Source organism: Mugil cephalus, chromosome 23, assembly GCF_022458985.1.
Source record: "Mugil cephalus isolate CIBA_MC_2020 chromosome 23, CIBA_Mcephalus_1.1, whole genome shotgun sequence".
NCBI lineage: Eukaryota > Metazoa > Chordata > Actinopteri > Mugiliformes > Mugilidae > Mugil > Mugil cephalus.
Window position 1 is genome coordinate 15,752,427 of NC_061792.1, and position 20,854 is coordinate 15,773,280.

Here is a 20,854-nt window from a genome sequence, read left to right on the forward strand (position 1 = left end):
GTTTTATTGTTATTGAAGTTAATGATGCTAACAGTTAGCGAGATGCTAACAAAGACGTTTTATTTTATAGAAGCTAATGATGCTAACAGTTAGCGGAGTCCGTGTCTGTGGACACACACTTGACCAATGGAGCTGATTGTGTTCTGATTCTGACGCACAGAGAAACCACAGGCTCACCTGGACACACAGGCCACGCCCCCTCGCTGTCAGTCAGAGCTCCCCTCCCAGGTATGCGACGTGTCGATGTTCTCGCTCTGAGGAATGTGTTTATTTAAAGTAGGTGACGGTGTGTTCTGGATGTGCACAGTAGCAGAGCAGACTCGTGGCTCGGCTCCAGCTCTAATTCATCACAGATTAGTCATTACCTGCCTCAGGTGTGACTCACCTGCTGCTCTTTCTGCTGCCTCTTCATTTCACTTTAGCCTCAGTGACTCCATCCAGACCCTGTCATTAAAAATGTTGTCTTTTTAGCCACCGTGAGTCTCAACTTCACTCAACCTGAGATCCAGGTTCTCAGGTTCTACACAGCAGGAACATCAAGAGAGAACAATAAGAACGACTCTACAGTCGCTCTAGTAGAACCAACATGTGCTCAGTTAGGAACCGTCAGGGCTGGACCAGTAACACGAGAGAACATTCACCTATAAATAACAACAATAAGAACATTATGAAAGTGTTTCCATTTAATTACCAGCACTGTTACAGAACATGGAAGGAACAACTGGACATTGTTCTGTTATGTTCTGTCCACAACTCAAACTGCGTGGAACCTTTGAACAGACGTTACTTTTATTGATTTATATAAAATTAGATATTTTTTAACTGAGGTCGATGTCTTGAGTTAAAACATAACTAATCAACTATCAGCTAATTCTGACCTGTGAACGGTAGCAAACATTAGCTCATCGTCCAGTGTCGACTGTGTGATTAAACCTGCCTGTAGAGCTAACTCATGCTAAAGCTAACTGCTTTAGCACGTCTGTCTCTCAGTCTGAAGGACGTGAGCTCGAGCTTCACATGAGATAAATAAAATCTTTTCACGACAATCATCACAGCATTAATTACAAAGTCAAATATTTAGCAGTTTTACTTGGCTAAATGCTAAATTTGCTAAATGTTAGCATTTAGCCACATCTCTTTTAGATTAAATTAGGATGGTTCTCATGAATACATTCATCACTAATGTGATTCATACCAAACGTTTAGCTAATGTAAGCTAACGTTACCCTACAACCATCACACAATGGATTATTACAATAACAAAGTCAAATCTGTAGCATTGTTGTTTGGCTAATGCTAAATTTAGCTTAGCACAAACCCAGCACAGCTGAGAGCATCTCTGAGTGTATTTAAAGCTCATCGGTTCTCCGGGCTAAATGTGGTTGTGTGTATCGTTGTGTCGCCCTGTGACTGAGGGGATTATTGTGTGTGTGGATTTCATGTGATATCATGTGATACACGGGAACACGTTCATCTGCAGATCAGCTGCTACGGGTTCTCCGCTTTTTATTTAAGTCTCCCTTTACTTCTGACAAAGGTTCTCTGTGGGTTCTGTTACCTTCCAGGCTGTCTAGTGGTTCTAAAGGTTCTACAGTCAATGTTCTCTGTGGGTTCAGTTTACTTTCTGGGTTCTGAATGCCGTGTTATGGTCCTTTAGGTTCCACAGGTTCTAAAGGTCCCAGCTCTTAGGTTCCGTTCTCAATCAAATCTCTTGTACGTTTGCTAAATGTTCTACAGACTGTTCTCTGTGGGTTCTGTTGTAGTGGTTCTTTGTGTTCTAAAGGTCTTGGTTCTGTGGTTCTGTTTTCAATAAAGTCCTTTGTGATTTTGTTAAATGTTATACAGAGTTCTGTTGACTTTCCAGGTTCTAAAAGCTTGGTAAATGTTCTTACGGTTCAACAGGTTGTAAGGGTTCTGGTTCTGGGGTTCTATTGTCAATAAAGTCTCTCATACCTTTGCTAGTCAAATATATGTTCTACGTGATGCTCTGATGACTGTTCACAGGTTCTAAAGGGTCTAAAGGTTCTAAAGCCCCCATTTTCTGCAGATTCTGTTGACTTTCCAGGCTCTAAGATTGTCAAGTGGTTCTAAAGGTCCTGGTTCTGGGGTTCTGTTTTCAACAAAGTCTCTTATACTTTAGCTACAGCGTCAAATACATGTTCTAGACATGTTCTACCTGATGCTCTGATGACTGCGGCCTTGGGTTCAACGGGTTCTAAAAGTTATACAGCACCTGTTGCACCTGCTGTAGGTTCTCTTGTCTTTGCAGGTGTTAAGGCTGTCTAGTGGTTTTTAGGTTCTAAAGGTTCTACAGACCCTGTTCTTTGCGGCTTCTGTTGACTTCCTGGGTTCTAAAAGGCTCCACAGCTCCCGTTCTCTGCAGGTTCTGTTGGCTTTCCAGATTCTAAAGACTGTCTGGTTGGTCCTGGTTCTGGGGTTCTGCTCTCGTTACAGTGTATTGTGCTGTCTGAGTTGGAACATGTTCTAGACACGAGAGAATGTAAAGTGTGAAATGATGGATGTTGGTTGTTGCCAAAACTGTAGCAGAGCTGGTTCTGCTGCAAACACACACTAACACTAGGACACACACACACACAGTAACACACATGTTAACCACGTCCAACGTTCTTGTCACGGTCAAACCAGAACACTTAAGTAAGGTGGTCCAGGTCCAGGTTCAGGTCCGGGTCCAGGTCCAGGTGGGTCATGTGACCTCCTGGTAAGAACCTCAGGTCATACTGAGAGAACGAAAGAAGGAGTCTGGTTCTGGGGAAAATAGAAACGTGTCTTTATTCTAGTCGCTACGTGTCTTTATGTACATCAACATCTTCATTCTGTTCTCCACCTGTCTTCATCATCGTCTCTACTGTAGTCTCCATATGTCTCTAGTCTCCACGTGTCTTTAGTCTCTTCATGTCTTCATGTACATCAGCGTCTTTATTCAACACCATAAATACTTCAGATCCATTCGTTTCGTTTTGTTCTGCAGCTTCAATTTAAGAAAACAAAAACACTGAGTTTGTGCTGCGGGACGACTCTAGAAAGACAGTCCGTCCAGATCCAGTCCAGATCTAGATCCAGATCCAGTCCAGATCCAGTCCAGATCTAGATCCAGATCCAGATCCAGAGACAAAACTTCAGAGACAGACTGTGTCCTGTCCTCCACCAGCTGAAACAGGACTCCTTCATCTGCAGCATCGTCCGTGCCCCTCCCCTCTCGTCAGCTCTGTTGTCGTGGCAACACGTCTCCGTCCCGTCCTGTCCCAGGAAGAGAACCGAACCAGGAGGTTCTAGATGTTCCACTGGTTTTCGAATTTCAACTAGAACCTCTCCAACCTGTGGAGACGGACACAACGGTTTTAATAGAATCCACATCCCAGACTTTACATTTAAAGGTTCTGAAGGTTCTAGAAGTTCTAAAGGTTCTAATAGTTGTAATGGTCCTAGTGGTTCTAAAAGTTCTAATAGCTGTAAAGGTTCTAGTATTTCTGAAAGTTCTAAAAGTTCCAATAGTTCTAAAGGTTCTAATAGTTTTAATGGTTCTAATGATTCTAATGGTTCTAAAGGCATTTGGTTCTTGTACTTTAGCTACAGAGTCAAAAGCATGTTGCATGTGGTGTTGGGTTCCACAGGTTCTAAAGGTTCTAATGGGCGCAAGTTCTACAGATCCTTGCTCTTCAGTCTGTACTAACTATGAGGTTCTGGTTCTTTGGCGCTGGGTTATCATGGTTCTCGTATGGAACATCACATTTTTACTTCCTTCCTTCCTCCGGCCTCTAAGTAATTTCAGACCAAGTGGGACGAGTCAACCCCCCTGAATGTGCTGAGGTTTGTTATTTTAAAGGTTCCTTACTGTTCTTCAGGTTCTCTGTGGAACTTACCAAGTGTTTATCTGTTGGAGCAGCGAGGGCTCTTGGCCAGTTGGGTCAGCAGACGAGCACATCGTTTATAAACTGGAAAACAGCGCAGCGTTTAAATGTCTGAACATCCAGCTTTTAACGCGTAGCTTAGCGTGGTTAGCGTAGGCTAGCGTAGGCTAGCGTAGGCTGGTGTAGGCTACTGTAGGTTAGTGTAGTTTAGCATAGGCTAGCATAGGTCAGTATAAGTTGGCGTAGTAACATAGGTTAGCGTAGCTTAGTGTGGTTGGTGCAGGTTAGCACAGTTTGGATAGGTAAGTGCAGGTTAGAGGCTAGCGTAGGTTAGCACAGGTTAGTACTCTAAGCTAAGCTAGAGATTAGTGGCTAGTGTATGTTAATGTAGGTTAGTATAGGCTAATGGAGGCTAGCGTAGGTTAGCACAGGTTAGTACTCTAAGCTAAGCTACAGATTAGTGACTAGTGTAGGTTAATGTAGGTTAGCATAGTTTAGGCTAGGTTAGTGCAGGTTAATGGGGTTTGTGTAAATTAGCGTAGCTTAGCATAAAAATTCTAAAATTCTTTTGACTTTATTTATTCCAACCTTAATAAGCCCCCCCCCCCCCCCCCCCCCCCCCCCCCACAAACCCCAACCCACCACCACCACCACCATCACGGATCCTTGGGTCCAGACCGGAGGACCTGATTCTGTCCTGGTCCGGTTCTAGGCTGGTGGTACTGTGGTACTCACAGGCCGGTACGGTGCAGTCCCTGGTGCTGTGGTAGAGTCTGTGGAACTGTTTCCTGCACTTGGGGTCGATGTAGAGAGGACCTGAGGACAGGAAGACACGGGGGCGGGGTTAGGTTCTAGTTCAGGTTCTGGTTCTGGTTCTGGGTCTAGGTCTAGGTCTTGGTCTAGGTCTAGTCCTGGTTCTGGTTCTAGGTCTAGTTCTGGTTCTGGTTCTGGTTCTGGTACCTGTCAGGTGTCGGATGAATTTCTCTTTGTGTCGCGCATGAAGATCTGAAAAAGATACAAGAACATCAGAGACCTCCTCCTCTTCCTCCTCCTCCTCCTCTTCCTCCTCCTCCTCCTCCTCCTCCTCCTCTTCCTCCTCCTCTTCCTCCTCCCTCCTCCTCCACCGTCACTGACTCACCCAGTCCGTGGTGGGGGCGGCCCCCCCTCTCCGGGCCTCCCTTCACTCCGTGTCCGGTGAGCATCTCCGTCCTGGACCGCGGGTACCGGCCGACCTCCTCCAGAGCCCCGGTCCGGGTCCCGGAGCCCCGGAGAAGGGCCGCCGCCGCCGTGCAGCGCCCCGCGGCCAGAAGCAGGACGAGGAGAGCGGAGAGAACCGGGAACCGGAGCAGCATCACCGTGGACCTGGGGAGACAGGGGACAGGAGGTCTTTAAGAGTTCCTTCCTGGACCTTTTGGTTCTCAGTGCATCCCCCCTCCTCCCGGTTCTCCCCCCGGTTGTTCCCCCCTCCCGGTTCTCCCCCCGGTGAACTCACCTCTCCTCCCTCTGCGGCTCTTTACGCGTCCCAGGGGCGCACCGCTCTCTGATCCCGGGTCCTTCCTCCCGGTCCGTCCCGTGGTCGTGAACCTCGTGCTTTCTCTGGGCTGGTCTGGAGTCTGGTTCCTGGTCCCGGGTTAGAGTCGAGCCGCGCCGGTGCCGGTGCATCTTAGACCGGGGCGGGTCGCCGGTGGAGCGCTGGCACCGGTCCTCCCAGCTGGTCCCGGGATGGACCGGCTCATACCGAGAAGCCTTCCAGTCCAGTCCAGTCTCTCCTCCCACCACCCCCCTGACCTCCTGGACCTCCCGGACCTCCTGGACCTCCCGGACCTCCTGAACCGGGTCCCGCTGCTCCCGTAGACCGTCGGGATCAGGTGTGTGTGCTCCGCGGCTCCTTCTCCTCCTCGTCCCTCTCTGGAAATAATCCTCCGTCTCTTCTTCTCTGCACATCCGCAACTCTGTCAGATTACGAAATATAAGAGCAGGAGGAGGAGGTGTAGGAGGTGTAGAGAGGAGGAGGGAGGAGGAGGGAAGGAGGAGGGAGGTTACCAAGCGCGCGCAGAGATCCAGAGATCAGCGGCGCACCACTCCCTCTCAGCGGATGGAAAGAAGAATGCGGTTTCTTTTCTCTCCTCCTCCTCCTCCTCCTCCCTCTACACCTCCTCCTCCCTCTACACCTCCTCCTCCTCCTCCTCCTCCTCCTCCTCCTCAGTTTATCTGGATCATCGTGTCCTCCTCCAGACTCTCCGGGTCCGGGTCGCGGGGACATGAAACTGGTGCGTAAAGTTCAAACCAGGAAAAGAAGTTTGGAAAAAAAACAAACAAAAAAAAAAAACAGCAACAACTCTCCTCCTCCTCCTCCTCCTCCTCCTCCTCCTCCTCCTCCTCCTCCTCCTCCTCCTCCTCTTGTTCCTCCTCCTCCTCTTCCTCCTTCTCCTCCTCCTGCTCCTCCTCCTCCACCCCCCCCCCCTCCTCTCCCCCCTCCTCCCCCTCCTCCTCCCCCTCCTCCTCCTCCTCCTCACCGCCCTTATTTGTTCATCTGTTCTATCAGGTATCAGATCTCGGCTCCAGGATCAGGTCTGTTTCTCCCCCATCCACCTGGAGAACCACTAACACGTGGAACCCATTTAATATTGTGTAACTGTTGCGTATAAATGTCAGTTCTCTAGTTTTTACTCTGTTTTGTTCCGTTGTGTGTTTTGTTGTAGTTGTGTGTTCTATATGTTTGTTGGACCCCAGGAAGAACAGCTGTTCTGTTCTGTTCTGTTCTGTTGTGTTCTAGTGCTAATGTGGACCCTAATAAGAAAAGGAACGTGAAGGAAAGAACCTCTGACTCTGAAAATCTCAATTAAATGTTTAAATACCACTAGAACCTCTTCAAGAACCCACCAAGACGCCGGCTGGAGAAAACATAGAACCTAGAAGACATTGGGCCTCCACGAGAACATCCACAAGAACATCCACAACCCCACAACGCTTAAGAACCCGTTGACGACTGGATCACTTCTTCTACAACAGAAGCTCTGATGTTCTCTTAGGACCCGCAGAACCTCTAAAGTCCTCAGCTGAAACTCTGGAGTTGGTTCTTGAAGGTTCTGCTGAGTCTGTTTGGATTCAAAAGCAGTTGATTGAGAGTTAAAGGAACGGTTCCCGGATCTGTTCATTCAGTACGTTTGAGAAGTTAGAACATTTCTTTCTGAGGGCGGTGGGTCCTGAACCCGGACCAGATGAGAACCACTGGTCTAAGGAGAACCTCTAATACACCACACACACTCCTCTAAAACCTCAGAATGGAGCTCATCTGGAACCCTGTCCAAGCTAGCGTTGATGAGGACCAGCTAGAACCACAACTAGAACCAGTACCACTACCACGACTAGAACAAGAACTGCAACTGGAACCACGACTAGAACCAGTACCAGAACTAGAACCACAACTAGAACCAGTACCACGATCACAATTAGAACCAAAACCAGAACTATAACAAGAACCAGAACCAAGACTAGAACCAGAACTAGAACCAGATAACAGCTAACGTTGTTCTGGGGTTCTCCGGTGCCGGTCCAGCAGAACCTCTGGGGAAACACACCTGGACCAGGTCCTGGTGACCCCCCGTCCTGTGTCTCTGCCGGCAGCCACACATGGACCCACATGGAGCTGGTGGACAGAAATAAAACGTCCCGTGTCTCCGTCCTGATAATAACAATAATAATGAGGACTGTCTCAGAGCCAGTTTGTCCTCGGGGACAGACGCACCGCTGCAGCCTCCGCACAATACTGGTCTCTGTGCGGGTCCGCCTGGGACCTGGAGGGGGGACAGGAACAACACGGCTCTTCTTCTGGACGTCTCGGCGGGGACGGTGTGACCGGGGCTCAGTGGCAGAACACTACAGAACCCTAAGAGGGAACCGGGAGCAGGACCAGGACCAGGACCAGGACCAGGACCAGGACCAGGATCAGGACCGGGACCAGGACCAGGACCAGGAGCCCTCTGGTAACAGCTTTGATTGTCCCGGGGACGTCCAGACACAACAACAAAGAGACACAATAACAACACAGAACCAGATGTTCCTCTAATCAGCTGTTTTTATTTCATTTGTCATGTTTACACGTCGTCATGGAAACATCAGTTATTAAATATAGAAAAAGAAACATCTCCATCCTCCGTCCTCCATCCTCTGTCCTCTGTCCTCTGTCCACGCTACAGGCTAATGACAACAACAACAACAACAACAACAACAACAATAATAATAATAATAATAATTTATATTAATCTCAGTCTTCTTGGAACCGACTCTCTCTCTTTCACATCAACAAATCTCAACCAGTCTCAGCTTCGATTCTGGAGTCTCCACAAACACCTCCTGCTCCTCCTGCTCCTCCTGCTCCTCCTCCTCCTCCTTTTCAAAGATGGCGGTCATGGGGGCGGCGAAGAGGCGGCAGCGAGCGGCAAAACGTCGGCTGGCTGAGCAGGGAGGGGTGAGGGAGCGGGGTCGCATAGAGGAGGAGGAGGAGTAGGAGGAGGAGGCATAGGAGGAGGACAAGAAAAAGAAATGGGAAGAAGAGGAGGAGGAGGCGGCGAGAAGGAGGAGGTGATCAGGAGTCAGATCACGTTGCCTCAATGCAAACATGGAGGAGAAATTGCACGGAGATGTTTCTGCAGTTGAAGATGACGGGAGCTCTCCTTGGTCTGGAGGAGGTGGAGGAGGAGGTGGAAGAGGAGGCGCAACCTGGACGTCAAGTTTCCGAAGCCGCTCCACGGCCGACATACGAGAGGAGGAGCTGCATCGACTGCCCTTCCTCAGCAGCAGAGCCTTGAAGCTGTCGCTCCTGGTGGAACCGTGACTCCTTGGGGCTACAGGGGAGGTCCAACGAGGAGGAGGGGAGAAGGAGGAGGAGGAGGAGGAGCAGGAGGAGGAGGAGGAGGAGCAGGAGGAGGAGGAGGAGGAGGAGGAGGAGACGTGGCGCCTTTCGTCTTCTGAACATCTCCTTCCAAACATCTTCCTCTTTGACCTGAGACCAGAGACAGAGAATGATTCAGCTTCTGTTCCTCTAGAGAACATTTGTTCTCCTGAAGGAACCAAAAACTAAACGACTGAGAACATTTGTTCTCCTGAAGGAACCCAAAACTAAACTACTGAGAACATTTGTCCTCGCAAAGGAACCCAAAACTAAACTACTGAGAACATTTGTCCTCCTGAAGGAACCAAAAACTAAACTACTGAGAACATTTATCCTCCCGAAGGAACCTAAAACTAAACTACTGAGAACATTTATCCTCCCGAAGGAACCTAAAACTAAACTACTGAGAACATTTGTCCTCCTGAAGGAACCCAAAACTAAACTAGTGACAATTAAAGGACAGGATGGAGAAGACTGAGGGAACGTCTCTGTAGGAACCACAAGGATCAAACCAGGGTCTGGACTCCACGTTCTACACATTGATGAACTTTTACCTGCAGAGAACCAGAACCCTTCAGGCGGTGCCTTCCCAGAATGCACTGCTGGGTGGAATCAAGCAGACGTGTGAGGTTTCGTTTTAATCGGGTTCTGTAAAAGCCTGTGGCGGCGTTAGTACCTGTGGATGACAGCGAACAGGTCGTCGGTGGTTCGAGGTCGACCCGGGACGAACATCTGATCAGCAGAGACACCGACGAAGACGTCACCTGGAGGACGAGAGGGACAACAGGACGTATTAGACCGTATATAAATATGGACCTTGGACACCAGATGGCGTACGGCCTGAGGGTGGAGCCATGCGGAGCCACAATATCGATGCCCCGCCCACTCCTCTGGAGTTCTCCTATAATTAACCCTCCCCTCTGCTCCACCTCCACCAGCTACATCCTGTTTCTATAGCAACACATAACGAGGTAAAACAAGACTTATCCAAATTAACTGGAGGTTGAACACGGCCTCCGGCCACCGGGGGGAGCTCTACCATCTTTAGCTTTAGCTTTAGATCTGGATCCCAGGTCCTGACTACTCACCGTCAGGTGGACCGTTGGCCTCCTTCCCCGCCCCCACCTCCTCTGTCTCATCTGGCTCCTGGATGAGGAGGTCCGGCAGCGACAGCTCCCCCTGCAGGCTGTCGGTGGAGAAGGCGCTGCCCAGCGAATACCTGCGCCGACCAATCAGAGCGCAGGAACCTTCAGAGTCACTCGTGTCTTGATCGGTGAAGTTCTCACGGGGCTGAATCGTAACGACCTTTGGGAGGTCCTGTTCGTCTCCAGATGAGGAGGAGGAGGATGAGGAGGAGGAGGAGGAAGAGGAGGAGGAGGAGGAGGAGGAGGAGGATGACGGGGAGGGCTCCATTGTTGATGACATCATCAGCAGTTGCTTAGCCACCCTCCTCTTCCTCTTCCTCCTTCCTTTCTCTTTGTTCTTTGTGCTGGATGACGTCATCATCATCGTCTGAGTCGTCTTCATCGCTCCCTCGTCTTCCTCTTCATCTTCAGCCAGCGATGATCTCATCATCCTCCTTTTCTCATTGTCCTCATAAAGTCTCAACTCGTACAGTTTTTCTTCCAACCCAGGTCCAGGACCTTCTGTTGAAGTCCTGGTTCCATAACCTCCAGGGGTTCCTCTGGTGGTTCCCAGGGTCTCGGTTGGTGTGGTGTCCCTGGTACTGGAGTTTGTCGTGGTTCCTCTGGTGGTTCCCAGGGTCTCGGTTGGGGTGGTGTCCTGTACGAGTTGTGTGGTTCCTCTGTGGTTCCAGGTCTTGTGTGGTGTCCGTACGAGTTGTGTGGTTTCCCTGGTTCCCAGGGTCTCGTCTAGTGTGGTGTCCCTGGTACCGGAGTTTCTCGTGGTTCCTCTGGTGGTTCCCAGGGTCTCGTCTAGTGTGGTGTCCCTGGTACCGGAGTTCTTGTGTCCCTGTGGTTCCACGGGTGGTGTCCTGTAGAGTTCGGTTCCTCTGGTGTTCCCAGGGTCTCGGTTGGGTGTTCTGGGTACCGGAGTTCTGTGGTCTCTGAGTCCGGTGTCAGTGGTGTCCTGGTCCGGATGGGACGTTCGTGCTGTCTGAGGTTCCGGTCTGGTTGTTCTGGGTGAGAGGTCCGGTCTCTGGTGTAAGACCTGGGAGGTTGTGTTGGGTGAGGACGGGACATGGGTCTTGGGGGACGTGTAGAGACCCAGGATGCAAAGATCGGGCTTCCTTGGTAGAACCGGCTTCTCTGGCGAGCGTAGCTTCGTTGAGCGTTTCTCATCAGTGTTAGCGTCGGTTAGCTTCACGTCTGTTAGCACTGAGGGATGCTGGGTGATTCTGCTGAGGTGGGTTTCGTCTGACATTTTTACCCAAGGACTCTCAGGACCAGAGTCGGTCTTCCCGCCCCCCTTCTCCTGATCGGACTGGCAGAGCTGGTGAACCGGGCTCAGATTATTAGCGGGTGCTTGGCTACAGGAGTCCTGATTAGATCTGAGTCTGGGTTCTTCAGCGTTAGCATTAGCCAGAAGCTCACTATTTACGTTAGCTTCATTGTTAGCGACGTCGCAGGTAGCCGCGCCGTCGGACGCGTCTTCATGAATTCCTTCTTCTCTGATTGGCAGATTAGCATTTGCATGGCTAGCATTAGCATCGGGCGCTGTAGCGTCGACTTCCTGGTTCCTGACGGAGCGAAGCTTGACGTCCTGTAACGCTTGAGCCGTGACCAGGAGGCGAGGGGGTGTGGCCACCTTAACGATAAGGTTGGGAGAGGGGGTGGGGCTTTCAGGGGGGAGGGGTAAGGCAGGAGGTGGAGGAGGAGGAGGTGGAGGAGGAGGATGATGGGAGGTCTGCCTCACAGCGTAGTGATAGGGAGGAGGAGGAGGGCGGGAGGAAAGAGGGAGAGGAGGAGGTGTGGGTAAGGCTGAAGACAGGAGAGGAGGAGGAGGAGGAGGAGGAGGAGGAGGAAGTTTGGTGAAAGAGGCAGAAGGAGGCTGGAGGAGAGGAAGAGGAGGAGACTCGTGAATGGAGATAGGAGGTACAGATTCTGGTAAAGGAGGAGGAGGAGGTGGAGGAGGGAGGAGAGGATGCTTGGCCGAGGAGTCCGAGGAGGTGCAGGAGGAGAGGGAGGAGGTGGAGGAAAAGGAGGAGGACAAGAGGGAGGACTTCCTCTCTGGTACCGGGGGCTTCGGCCTCCTTTCCCCCCGACACCTGGTCCTGGGCAGGGAGGAGACGGCCGGGGTCGGTGGGGTGGGGGGGAGGGAGGAGAAGGGTGAGATGGGGGAGGAGGGGGTGAGGGGAGAAGACACCGGGGTACCAGGAGTCGGGGTGTTAGACTGGCTGGAGTAACCACTGGAAGGAGACGCGAGGCGGTGGAGGCCGGCCAAGGAGGAGGAGGAGGAGGAGGAGGCAGGCGGCTGGAGTCCCTCCTCCTCTGAGCCTGGAGACTCCGGGTGGAGGAGGAGGTGGTGAGGGGGGGAGGTGTCTGGGTTCAGCGGCTCGAAGGAGGTCACGGTCCCACAGTTGAAGCTCTGGCGTCTTTGTCTGGTCCGGGGCACCCAGGGGTCCTGGAGGACCTGAGGAGACCTGGTCCCAGAGGGGGGTCTGGATCGGACCGGCCGGCGCCTCAGCGAGTCGGAGCGGAGCGGAGGAGGAGGAGGCCTCCGGGACTTCCGCAGGGAGAAGGAGAAAGAGGAGGAGGAGGAGGAGGACACCATGCTGGTCCTCCTCGTGTCCCGGTCCAGCAGCGGGGACGACGTCTCCGAACGCAGGGAGGAGGACGGGGAGGAGCGTCCCGAGGGGAGCAGGGGGTCCAGGCAGCTCCACACCTCCTCCTCCTCTGATACCAGGCTGGGTTTGGGAGAGAGGGGCTGGTAGGTCCACCTCTGGACCCCCTCCAAGGAGGAGGTCTGGGAGTCCGAGTCAGCGATGGAGGAGGAGCAGGAGGAGGCTCCATGCAGGGGTCTGTCCCTGGGGTTGGACCAGTCTGACTGCCGGCCGTGGCCGGGGGACGGGGACGGGGACGGGGGGACGGCCTGGAGATCCTGGAGAACAGAGGAGGTTTAGTTGAACTCAGTGATTTATGAAACAGTTTCATGTCGTTATTTTATCGTGGTGTTGTTCCTGGCGCTGCCTGTGGGGGCAGCACTGAGTGGCATCAGAAAAACAAGATGGCCGCCTCCATTGAAGCTCTGGCCTTGTCCCAATATAACTCAGCGTGGTCAATATTTACATTTTTGAGTGAAATTAAATGTTTTTTGATATTATTGATCTAATATTAAACTTAATTTAAATGTTTAACTTCCACTGATGGTGTTTGTTCTGGTTTTACCAGGCTGTAGCTTTTAGCCGTTAGCTCCACGTTAGCTTGTAGTTCTTATATAACACAAGAAAAACTACAATTACACTGTAACAGCCTTTCACCGTATGAATGTTTAGTTCAACAGCAGCTAATGAACAGAATATTAAAGGAGCTTCTACACACAGGGCGGCCATCTTGGAAACTCAACTCTTTATGTTGTCTTTGTTGAGTTTATGTAAAGTTGATGAAAACATTGAAAACTGGGTTATTCTGGTTTAAATTTATAGAAATTTAAATTTATGAAAACTTGGTTCAGTTTAGAGAAAAATGTTTTTGTTCAAAATCAGCAGTTTCTTACTCTTCTTTTGAGTTTTCGTTTGTGTGTGAGCTCAACAGCGCCCCCCCTTTACCATCAATGTATCACAGTGTTATTCTGTGGTCAGGAGAGGAACTGCACCCGTAAATATTATTTAATGATATTGAAGTTTCACTGTTTGAGACCAGAGGATGTTTAATGTTCTACTTCCTGAACTGACCTGGGTCCAGGATGAAGCAGCGCTCAGCGTCTCCTCCAGGGAGGAGCTGGTCTCCAGGCGAGGGAGGCTGCTGACGTCTGAGGAGGTGGACTGGTCATGGTGGAGAGGAGAGGAGGTGAGGGAGGCCATGAGGCTGGACATCCCCTCTCCTCTCGGGGCTCGGATCCTCCTGGTTAAAGACCGCCCCTCCTTCCTGGATTCTTCCATGTTCTTGTCTTGCCGTGGGGAGGTGCAGGAGGAGGAGGAGGAGGAGGAGGAGGAGGGGGAGGCCGGTCGACCCACGGTGGAAAACTGTCCAGGGAGAACCTCGGAGACCGGAGGCCTGAGGGCGGCGTCGTCCAGGGCTCCAGTCACGGTCTTGCGGCGGCTCAGGTTTCGGGGTCGTCGGGTTAATGAGTCGCTGCTGGAGAGGGTCCTCCGAAAACTGGCCTGCCGATCAAAACTCTCCCCTAGGGGGCGACACACAACATGAGAAACTACCAAGACCAGAACCTACGAAGACCAGGACCTGGATCTGACTCAGCTCCACCTGTCACGTTGATGGGGACGATGTCGGCCGCCACCGCCTCGGCCTGGAGCCTCATCCTCTCCTCTGGGGTCGGGAGCCGGTGGGTCGGCTCGTAGGCCGGTTCCAGGGCGTCCCAGCAGGAGGCGACGTGGACCGGGTTCAGGACCAGGGGGGTCATAGGCCGCACGTTGCTCAGGATGAACTTCTCGTCTTCGTCCGAGGACTCAGACGACTGAGACAGAAAGACGAGCACAGATCAGGTCTGAGGCTCGGGTCTAGGAGAGGCTACGTTGATCTAGACTAATAGACTAGTAGTAGCCTAGTAGACAAGTGCACCGGTAGACTAGTAAACTAGTAGATTAGTAAACTAGTAGACTAACAGACTAACGGACTGGTAGACTAGTAGACAGTAGACTAGTAGACTGGTAGGCTAGTAGACTAATAGACATGTACACCAGTAGACTGGTAGATTAGTAAACTAACAGACTAGTAGACTGGTAAGCTAGTAGACTAGTAGATTAGCAGACTAGTAGACTAGTAAACTAATAAACTAACAGACTAGTAGGCTAGTAGACTAGTAGACAGGAGACTAGTAGACTAGTAGACAAGTACACCAGTAGACTAGTAAACTTGTAAACTAACAGACTAGTAGACTGGTGGGCTAGCATTTACCTTTCTCCTCCAAACTGAAAACTTGAAACAAACTGAAAAGCAAGACTGGGAGAGAAAGTTCACGACTCTGGTCCTCTGAGAGGAGGAGAAGGAGGAGGAGGAGGAGGAGGAGGAGGAGGAAGAGGACAGAGCGGTGAGAAACATGGATGTAATAATGAGTTTGACCTGTAGGAGTCAGTCTGTCTCCTCCATCATCTCAGTCTTTAGACTGATGTGACTTCACTACATGTCCTCTAAGGTCCATTATAGTTTATGATGGACAGTGAAGGCAGAGACATAAGAATAGATAGAGAATTACAGGAAAACACACGTAGTTTGTTCATCCTCATGAATCAACAACGTCCCGTCTACATTTCATGATCTTAGGAATTAGATTATTTTATACTTTAATTCCCATTCCACGCTGCACATTCATTACGTCCTTATATTCCTATTTTGCTCTGTGTATTTTCCAGAGTGCTGTTTGTATATTCTCTGGTTTGTCTAAATGTATCTTGTCTAATTCCCATACGTGGGACAAACAACCAGTGTCTTATGTCTCATGATTGACAGGACGTCCCAGGTAGAACGAGTCCCCAGAGAATAGGACCGTTCTTTTCCTTTCCTTCGTCTCTGCGCTAACATCGTCCCTCACCATCTTCCGGCTCCTGTCACGCCACCCTCGCCGAGCGCTGCCCTCCGATTGGCCGAGGCCGGGGGATGGGGAGCAGGTGGGGCTTGTCCCACTGTAACCATGGCGACTCATCCGGTCACATGCTGCACACACAATGAGACGCCTCATTCAGGTTATTTCAGAAGAAGAAGAAGAAGGAGCAGCTTCGTCCTTTGTGCTGCTGCAGTCTGCTGCAGAGCGACCTCCCTGCAGTCCCCCTCCCCGTCCCCCCGTCCCCCCATCCCCCCGTCCTCCCGTCCCCCCGTCCCCCCCGTCCCCCCGTCCCCCCGTCCCCCCCGTCCCCCTCCTCCTTAATGCTGAGTCAACCCCTCAGAATCAAAAGCCTACAGATCAGCCGCTGCTTCATGTTCCGAATCATTAACATTAACAGGAGAGTAGAACATGAAAACACAAGTCAGACATGTCCCCCTACGTCCCACTACGTCCCACTACGTCCCACTATGTCTTAATATGTCTCAATATGTCCTGCAGCTATTAAATGCTATGACTGTTATTAGTGTTGTTGTAGTTGTGTTACCTTGCAGGTCTTCAGCGCTGCCACAACGTCTCTTCCCGGGGATGAAGTACAGACCATGCTGGGGCTTCTGGGTAGTGTAGTGAACGGACCACTTGCTGTCCCTGTCCCCTGCTGAGACAGACGGAGACAAAGAGAGGGAGGGGGTCAGTGTGAGGCTGGTTTCTGGGTTTAATCTTGTCTCAGCAAATCTATCCACACAGAGAGGATGCAGCACTCCTCAAGGTGACCTCCGCTTCACTGTGGAGGACCAGGACGTGGGGGGGCGGTCCTTGAGGAGGTCCAGGTCTGGGGACAGATGTGAGGACAGGTCCCGGGAGTCCTTCAGGGGGTCCCAGGTGTGAGGACATATTTATCTAATCTGATCTATCAAACTCAAGTTTGCAAGTCAAAAAGTCTGAGGGGGTGTTCCAGGACGTCCCGTGACCCTTCAGGATGGGGGGGTCCCGGATCCCAGGTCCCGGGTCATTGCTGGGGGGTCTGGAGGTCTTTGGGACAGAAGGAAGTCTCCCCAGGTGTCCTTTAGGAAGTCCGAGGAGTCCTTGAGAGGTTCTATGAGTTCCAGGTCATTGCAGAAGGGCCTGGAGGTCTTTGTGAGGACCAGACAAAGTCTCCCCAGGAGTCCCTGAGGAGGTCCCAGGAATCCTTAAGGGGGTCCTGGGAGTCCTTGATGAGTTCTTGAGGAGGTCCTGGGAGTCCTTGAGGAGGTCCTGGGAGTCCTTGATGAGTTCTTGAGGAGGTCCTGGGAGTCCTTGAGGAGGTCCTGGGAGTCCTTGATGAGTTCTTGAGGAGGTCCCGGGAGTCCTTTAGGGGGTCCTGTGAGACCTAAGTCATTGCAAGGGGGCGTCAAGTTCTTTGGGACCAAAAGAAGACTCCCCAGGGACCCTTTAGGAGGTCCTGGGAGTTCTTGAGGAGGTCCTATGAGTCCCGGGTCATTGCAGGGGGGTCTGGAGGTGTTTGGGACCACATGAAGACTCCTGGAAGTCCTTTAGGGGGTCCACCTTGAGGTGGTGCTGTGAGACCTAGGTCCTTGCAAGTGGACGTGACGTTCTTTGGGATCAAAAGAAGGCTCTGTTAGGAGGTCCTGGGAGTCCTGGGAGTCCTGGGAGTTCTTTAGCAGGTCTTATGGGTCCCGGGTCACTGCAGGGGGGTCTGGAGGTCTTTGAAACCAGTCAAAGTCTCCCCAGGAGTCCTTGAGGAGGTCCTATCGGTCCCAGGTCATTGCAGGGGTACCTCAAGGTCTCTGGGACCTGGGAGGTCTTTAGGAGGTCCTGTGGGTCCCGGGTCACTGCAGGGGGGTCTGGAGGAACCGTAGGACGGGACCGGAGGAAACGTGTCCCCAGGTGTCCTTGAGCCGTGGAGGCAGGCGAGCCGTTGCTATGGTTACATGCAGCTTAAAGGGACTGGACCCCAGTCCCTCCACTCACCTCTGGTCTTCCTCAGGTATCTGAGCACGGACTTGATGGCGGCTCCGATCTGGACCATGACGACGAGGAGGAGGACGAGGAGGAGGACGAAGAGGAGGCTGCAGCAGAAAGAAAGAAAGAAAGAAAGCAGCAGCTCCACTCTCCTCCTCCCGCTCACTCCAAACCTCTCTCTCCCCTATTATCTGTGTCACTCCTCCATCCTCCCCCTCCCTCCCACCTCCTCCTCCCTCCTCCCTCCTCCCTCCTCCCCCGTCCTCCCCCTCCCTCCCACCTCCTCCTCCCTCCTCCCTCCTCCCTCCTCCCTCCTCCCCCGTCCTCCTCCTCCCTCCTCCCTCCTCCCTCCTCCCTCCTCTGGCTGGATGCCAACACACATCTGCGTCCTCCATCTGTTTCCAGGTGATGAAGGTGAAGCTGAGCTTTCGTACTCGAGGTCCCGGACAGAATAAAAAGAAATGTTCAGTTCATTTATTTACATCCAGTGTTTTTATTTGATTTCACTCAGATTTACTGAAGCGTGAACACATGGAGGGAACTTCCAGATCCAGATCCAGATCCAGATCCAGGAAATATCCATCCTCTTTTAGCATAAACACAGAGGCACATTCTGTGTTTCCCCCTAAAAATGAGTAAAACCTCAGTGTCTCAGTAATAAACTGATGATGGAAAAATAAACTCTCAAACATCTGAAGCTCAAACATGAGGTGGTTCCTCAGACGTTCCCCCGTCTCCAGGAGCTCGTACCTGTCAGCTCAGCTAAATCCGTTTATTTCAGATCATATGACGCCGACTAAACAAACACATCGATAATCACCAATAAACCAAATAAATAAATGATGACACCGTCCCGATAACGTCTGAATGTCTCTAAACTGTCTCTTGTCTCCACAGCCTCACTGTTCCTTAGCAACCACTGACACATCATGTCCTGATTGGCCGATGGAGGCATTTTTCCACCAATAGGAAAGAGGCTGTGAACTGGGACGGTTCCAGTCTATAAGGGGGCCACTGGACCAGATAATTACCCCCCCCCCACGTTTTAATTAGTCTCATTAATGAGTTTGGCTCCTTTTAGGTCGACCGTGTTCTATTTAGGACCAGAACTAAACTACGAGACTTGACCCGGGACCAGAACTAAACCATGGACCTGGACTGAATGTCAGAGCCAGAGGAGCTGGTTTAGGACCGGACTGGACCGGACTGGACTCCTGTAGAACTCTTACCTCGCTGTAGAAGGGGCGTGGTCTGTTTAGGCTGGTGGACGGATCTCGTCCCTCTGCGGCGTCTGAAGCAGAGGAAACCGGTCCCGGGGCCCCTGCTGGGCCGGTACCGGTACTGGGGCGGCACCCCGGGGTCCCTGAAGGGGGGCGGTTCCAGGAGAGGGGACGGGACGGGAAGGGTGTAACCGGGGCGGGGCTCTGGGGTCGGGGGGCAGGAACTAGTCCGGCGCCGCAGCTGGAGGAGTGGGGGCGGGGGACGGGGGAGGGACGGGTGGACATGGGGGCGGCACCAGGGGTTGTTGCTAGGATACTGAAGGTGAGGTGGGAGGGGCTTGTTGTCTCCTAAGGGCCCCCCCTTGGGCCCCCCTTTGGGCCCCCAGATGGCCTCGTGGTGCTGGTGGATCTTGGCGGTGAGGAGGCGCCGCCGCAGGCTGCCCTCCGTTTTGGGATGCAGGGCGGCCATCTTGCGAGGAAGAAGCTCGTCGCGCTCTTCATCGGGTCCGGCGTTCCAGCAGCGGGAGCCCACGCCAGGCCCCGCCCCCTCGCCGCCCAGACACTCCACGTACGAGATCATGGTACAGAACCCTTCAAAATAAAAGCTAGAAAAGACGAGTTCGGATAGATTCCTGGACTCAGAACCGGTCCAGAGTCAGCGCCGCCTCTCCACCGGGACGCTCCACGTACGAGGTCATGGCAGAAAACCCTTCAAAATAAAAGACCAAAAACCAAGAGGGAGAAAAATGTTTAAATAAAGTTATTTTTAGACGTTTTCAGCCACAGAGTCTCTTTGAATCGTTTCTTCTTTTTGATCCCGTCACAATTAAAGCACCAGTTGAGGAAAGAACTATTTTAAAAATCTCCTGAAGCCCTTTGGGTCTTCTTCTTTCAAAATAAAAGCCAGAAAAGAGAAGTTCTGATAGAATACTTGACTCGGAACCGGTCCAGAGTCAAGGCCGCCTCTCCACCGAGACGCTCCACGTAACCAACCAACCCTTCAAAATAAAAGTGAGAGAAGAGGGGTTAAAGCTCCGACCCTGAAGCCGAGAGAACCACACAACGTTCCACAGCTCCGTCCAACCCCAGACTCCAGACTTTGTCCCGGGTCTGGACGAGTGGACGTCCCTTCGCCTCCTGTCTCCAGACGTGTTGTTGGTTCTCCTCCTGCTGCTCCTCCTGCCCGGCTCTAATCTACTAACAGGGATTATCCAGAGCTGCAGATGGCTGCTGCTCCAGGTATTTACCTCCACCCACATGGAGCTGGACGCGGTCACACGGAGTCACATGGTCCATTCTATATCAGGACACGTCCCAGTAGGACAGTAGGACACACCCCAGTAGGACATCGGACACCCCGTCCCAACACCCAGTAAGAAACCTCAGTAGGACACACTCCAGTAGGACGTCCCAGTAGGACAGGTTGGACACACCAGTAAGACACACTCCAATAGGACAGTAGGACGCCTCAGTACCGTCTCAGTAGAACGTCCCAGTACAACGTCCCAGTAGGACAGTAGGACACAACGAGGCAAGTAGGACCAACGCCCCAGTAGGACGCTCCAGTAGGACACCTCAGTAGGACACTCTCCGGTAGGACAGTAGGACACACCAGTAGGACACACCCCAGTAGGTCAGCAGGATAATCCCAGCAGGACTTTCAGTAGAATGTCCCAGTAGGACAGGTTGGACACAGCAGTAGTACACACCCCAGTAGGACAGTAGGACGTCTCAGTAGGACAAACCCCAGTAGGACGCCCCAGTAGGACACAATCCAGTAGGACGTCCCAGTAGGACAGTAGGACGCCTCAGTAGGACAGGTTGGACACACCAGTAGGACACACTCCAGTAGGTCAGCAGGATATACCAGTAGGACGCTCAGTAGGACGTCTCAGTAGAACGTCCCAGTAGGACACCTCCAAATCAGTGGACCGTCTCCAGCTCACCTCCCTCTGCTGCTGCTTTCAGATCAGCTCCTCCTCCTCCTCGAAGTGAACCTGATGTGTTGTTTAGTTGTTGTCACCTCCTTCCATTGAGCTGATGCTGCTCCTCTTCCTTCACAGGAGGTGTTGGGGAGGTGTTGAGGAGGTGTTGAGGAGGTGTTGGGGAGGTGATGGGGAGGTGATGGGGAGGTGTTGAGGAGGTGTTGGGGAGGTGTTGGGGGCTGATGGGATGTTTCAACCTGCCTCGACAGGTCGGCAGCAGTTAACACAAACATCCAGGTTGAACACGAC

General features: G+C 52.0%; 2 protein-coding genes across 2 annotated transcripts; both read right to left on the reverse strand.

Annotated features, from left to right (window-relative positions):
- Window positions 1-2,764: 2,764 nt before the first annotated feature.
- Window positions 2,765-5,878, reverse strand: alkal2b (ALK and LTK ligand 2b). Its single transcript, XM_047576294.1, has 6 exons — window positions 5,362-5,878; window positions 5,008-5,231; window positions 4,830-4,874; window positions 4,605-4,685; window positions 3,882-3,953; window positions 2,765-3,336 (listed from the first exon to the last, which is right to left on the reverse strand). The coding sequence occupies exons 1-5, from the start codon at window positions 5,811-5,813 to the stop codon at window positions 3,889-3,891; spliced, it is 867 nt and encodes a 288-aa protein (XP_047432250.1). The 5' UTR covers window positions 5,814-5,878; the 3' UTR covers window positions 2,765-3,336; window positions 3,882-3,888.
- A 2,051-nt stretch (window positions 5,879-7,929) lies between these two features.
- nhsl1a (NHS-like 1a) lies at window positions 7,930-19,931 on the reverse strand. The gene is made up of 10 exons (XM_047577160.1): window positions 18,630-19,931; window positions 17,410-17,565; window positions 15,986-16,096; window positions 15,430-15,551; window positions 14,796-14,870; window positions 14,145-14,355; window positions 13,616-14,064; window positions 9,852-12,822; window positions 9,440-9,527; window positions 7,930-8,874 (listed from the first exon to the last, which is right to left on the reverse strand). Exons 1-10 carry the CDS (start codon window positions 19,198-19,200, stop codon window positions 8,172-8,174), a joined length of 5,457 nt encoding a protein of 1,818 aa, XP_047433116.1. The 5' UTR covers window positions 19,201-19,931; the 3' UTR covers window positions 7,930-8,171.
- Between the last annotated feature and the right edge of the window lie 923 nt (window positions 19,932-20,854).

Coding starts and splice junctions, on each gene's coding strand:
- nhsl1a (XM_047577160.1), bottom strand. CDS start 19,200: ATGATCTCGTACGTGGAGTGTCTGGGCGGCGAGGGGGCGGGGCCTGGC. Junction 12,823..13,615: donor CTGCTTCATCCTGGACCCAG/GTCAGTTCAGGA, acceptor TCTGTTCTCCAG/GATCTCCAGGCCGTCCCCCC. Junction 9,528..9,851: donor GGCCAACGGTCCACCTGACG/GTGAGTAGTCAG, acceptor CTCGTCCTCCAG/GTGACGTCTTCGTCGGTGTC.
- alkal2b (XM_047576294.1), bottom strand. CDS start 5,813: ATGTGCAGAGAAGAAGAGACGGAGGATTATTTCCAGAGAGGGACGAGG. Junction 5,232..5,361: donor GAGCCGCAGAGGGAGGAGAG/GTGAGTTCACCG, acceptor CTGTCTCCCCAG/GTCCACGGTGATGCTGCTCC. Junction 4,875..5,007: donor CCGCCCCCACCACGGACTGG/GTGAGTCAGTGA, acceptor TATCTTTTTCAG/ATCTTCATGCGCGACACAAA.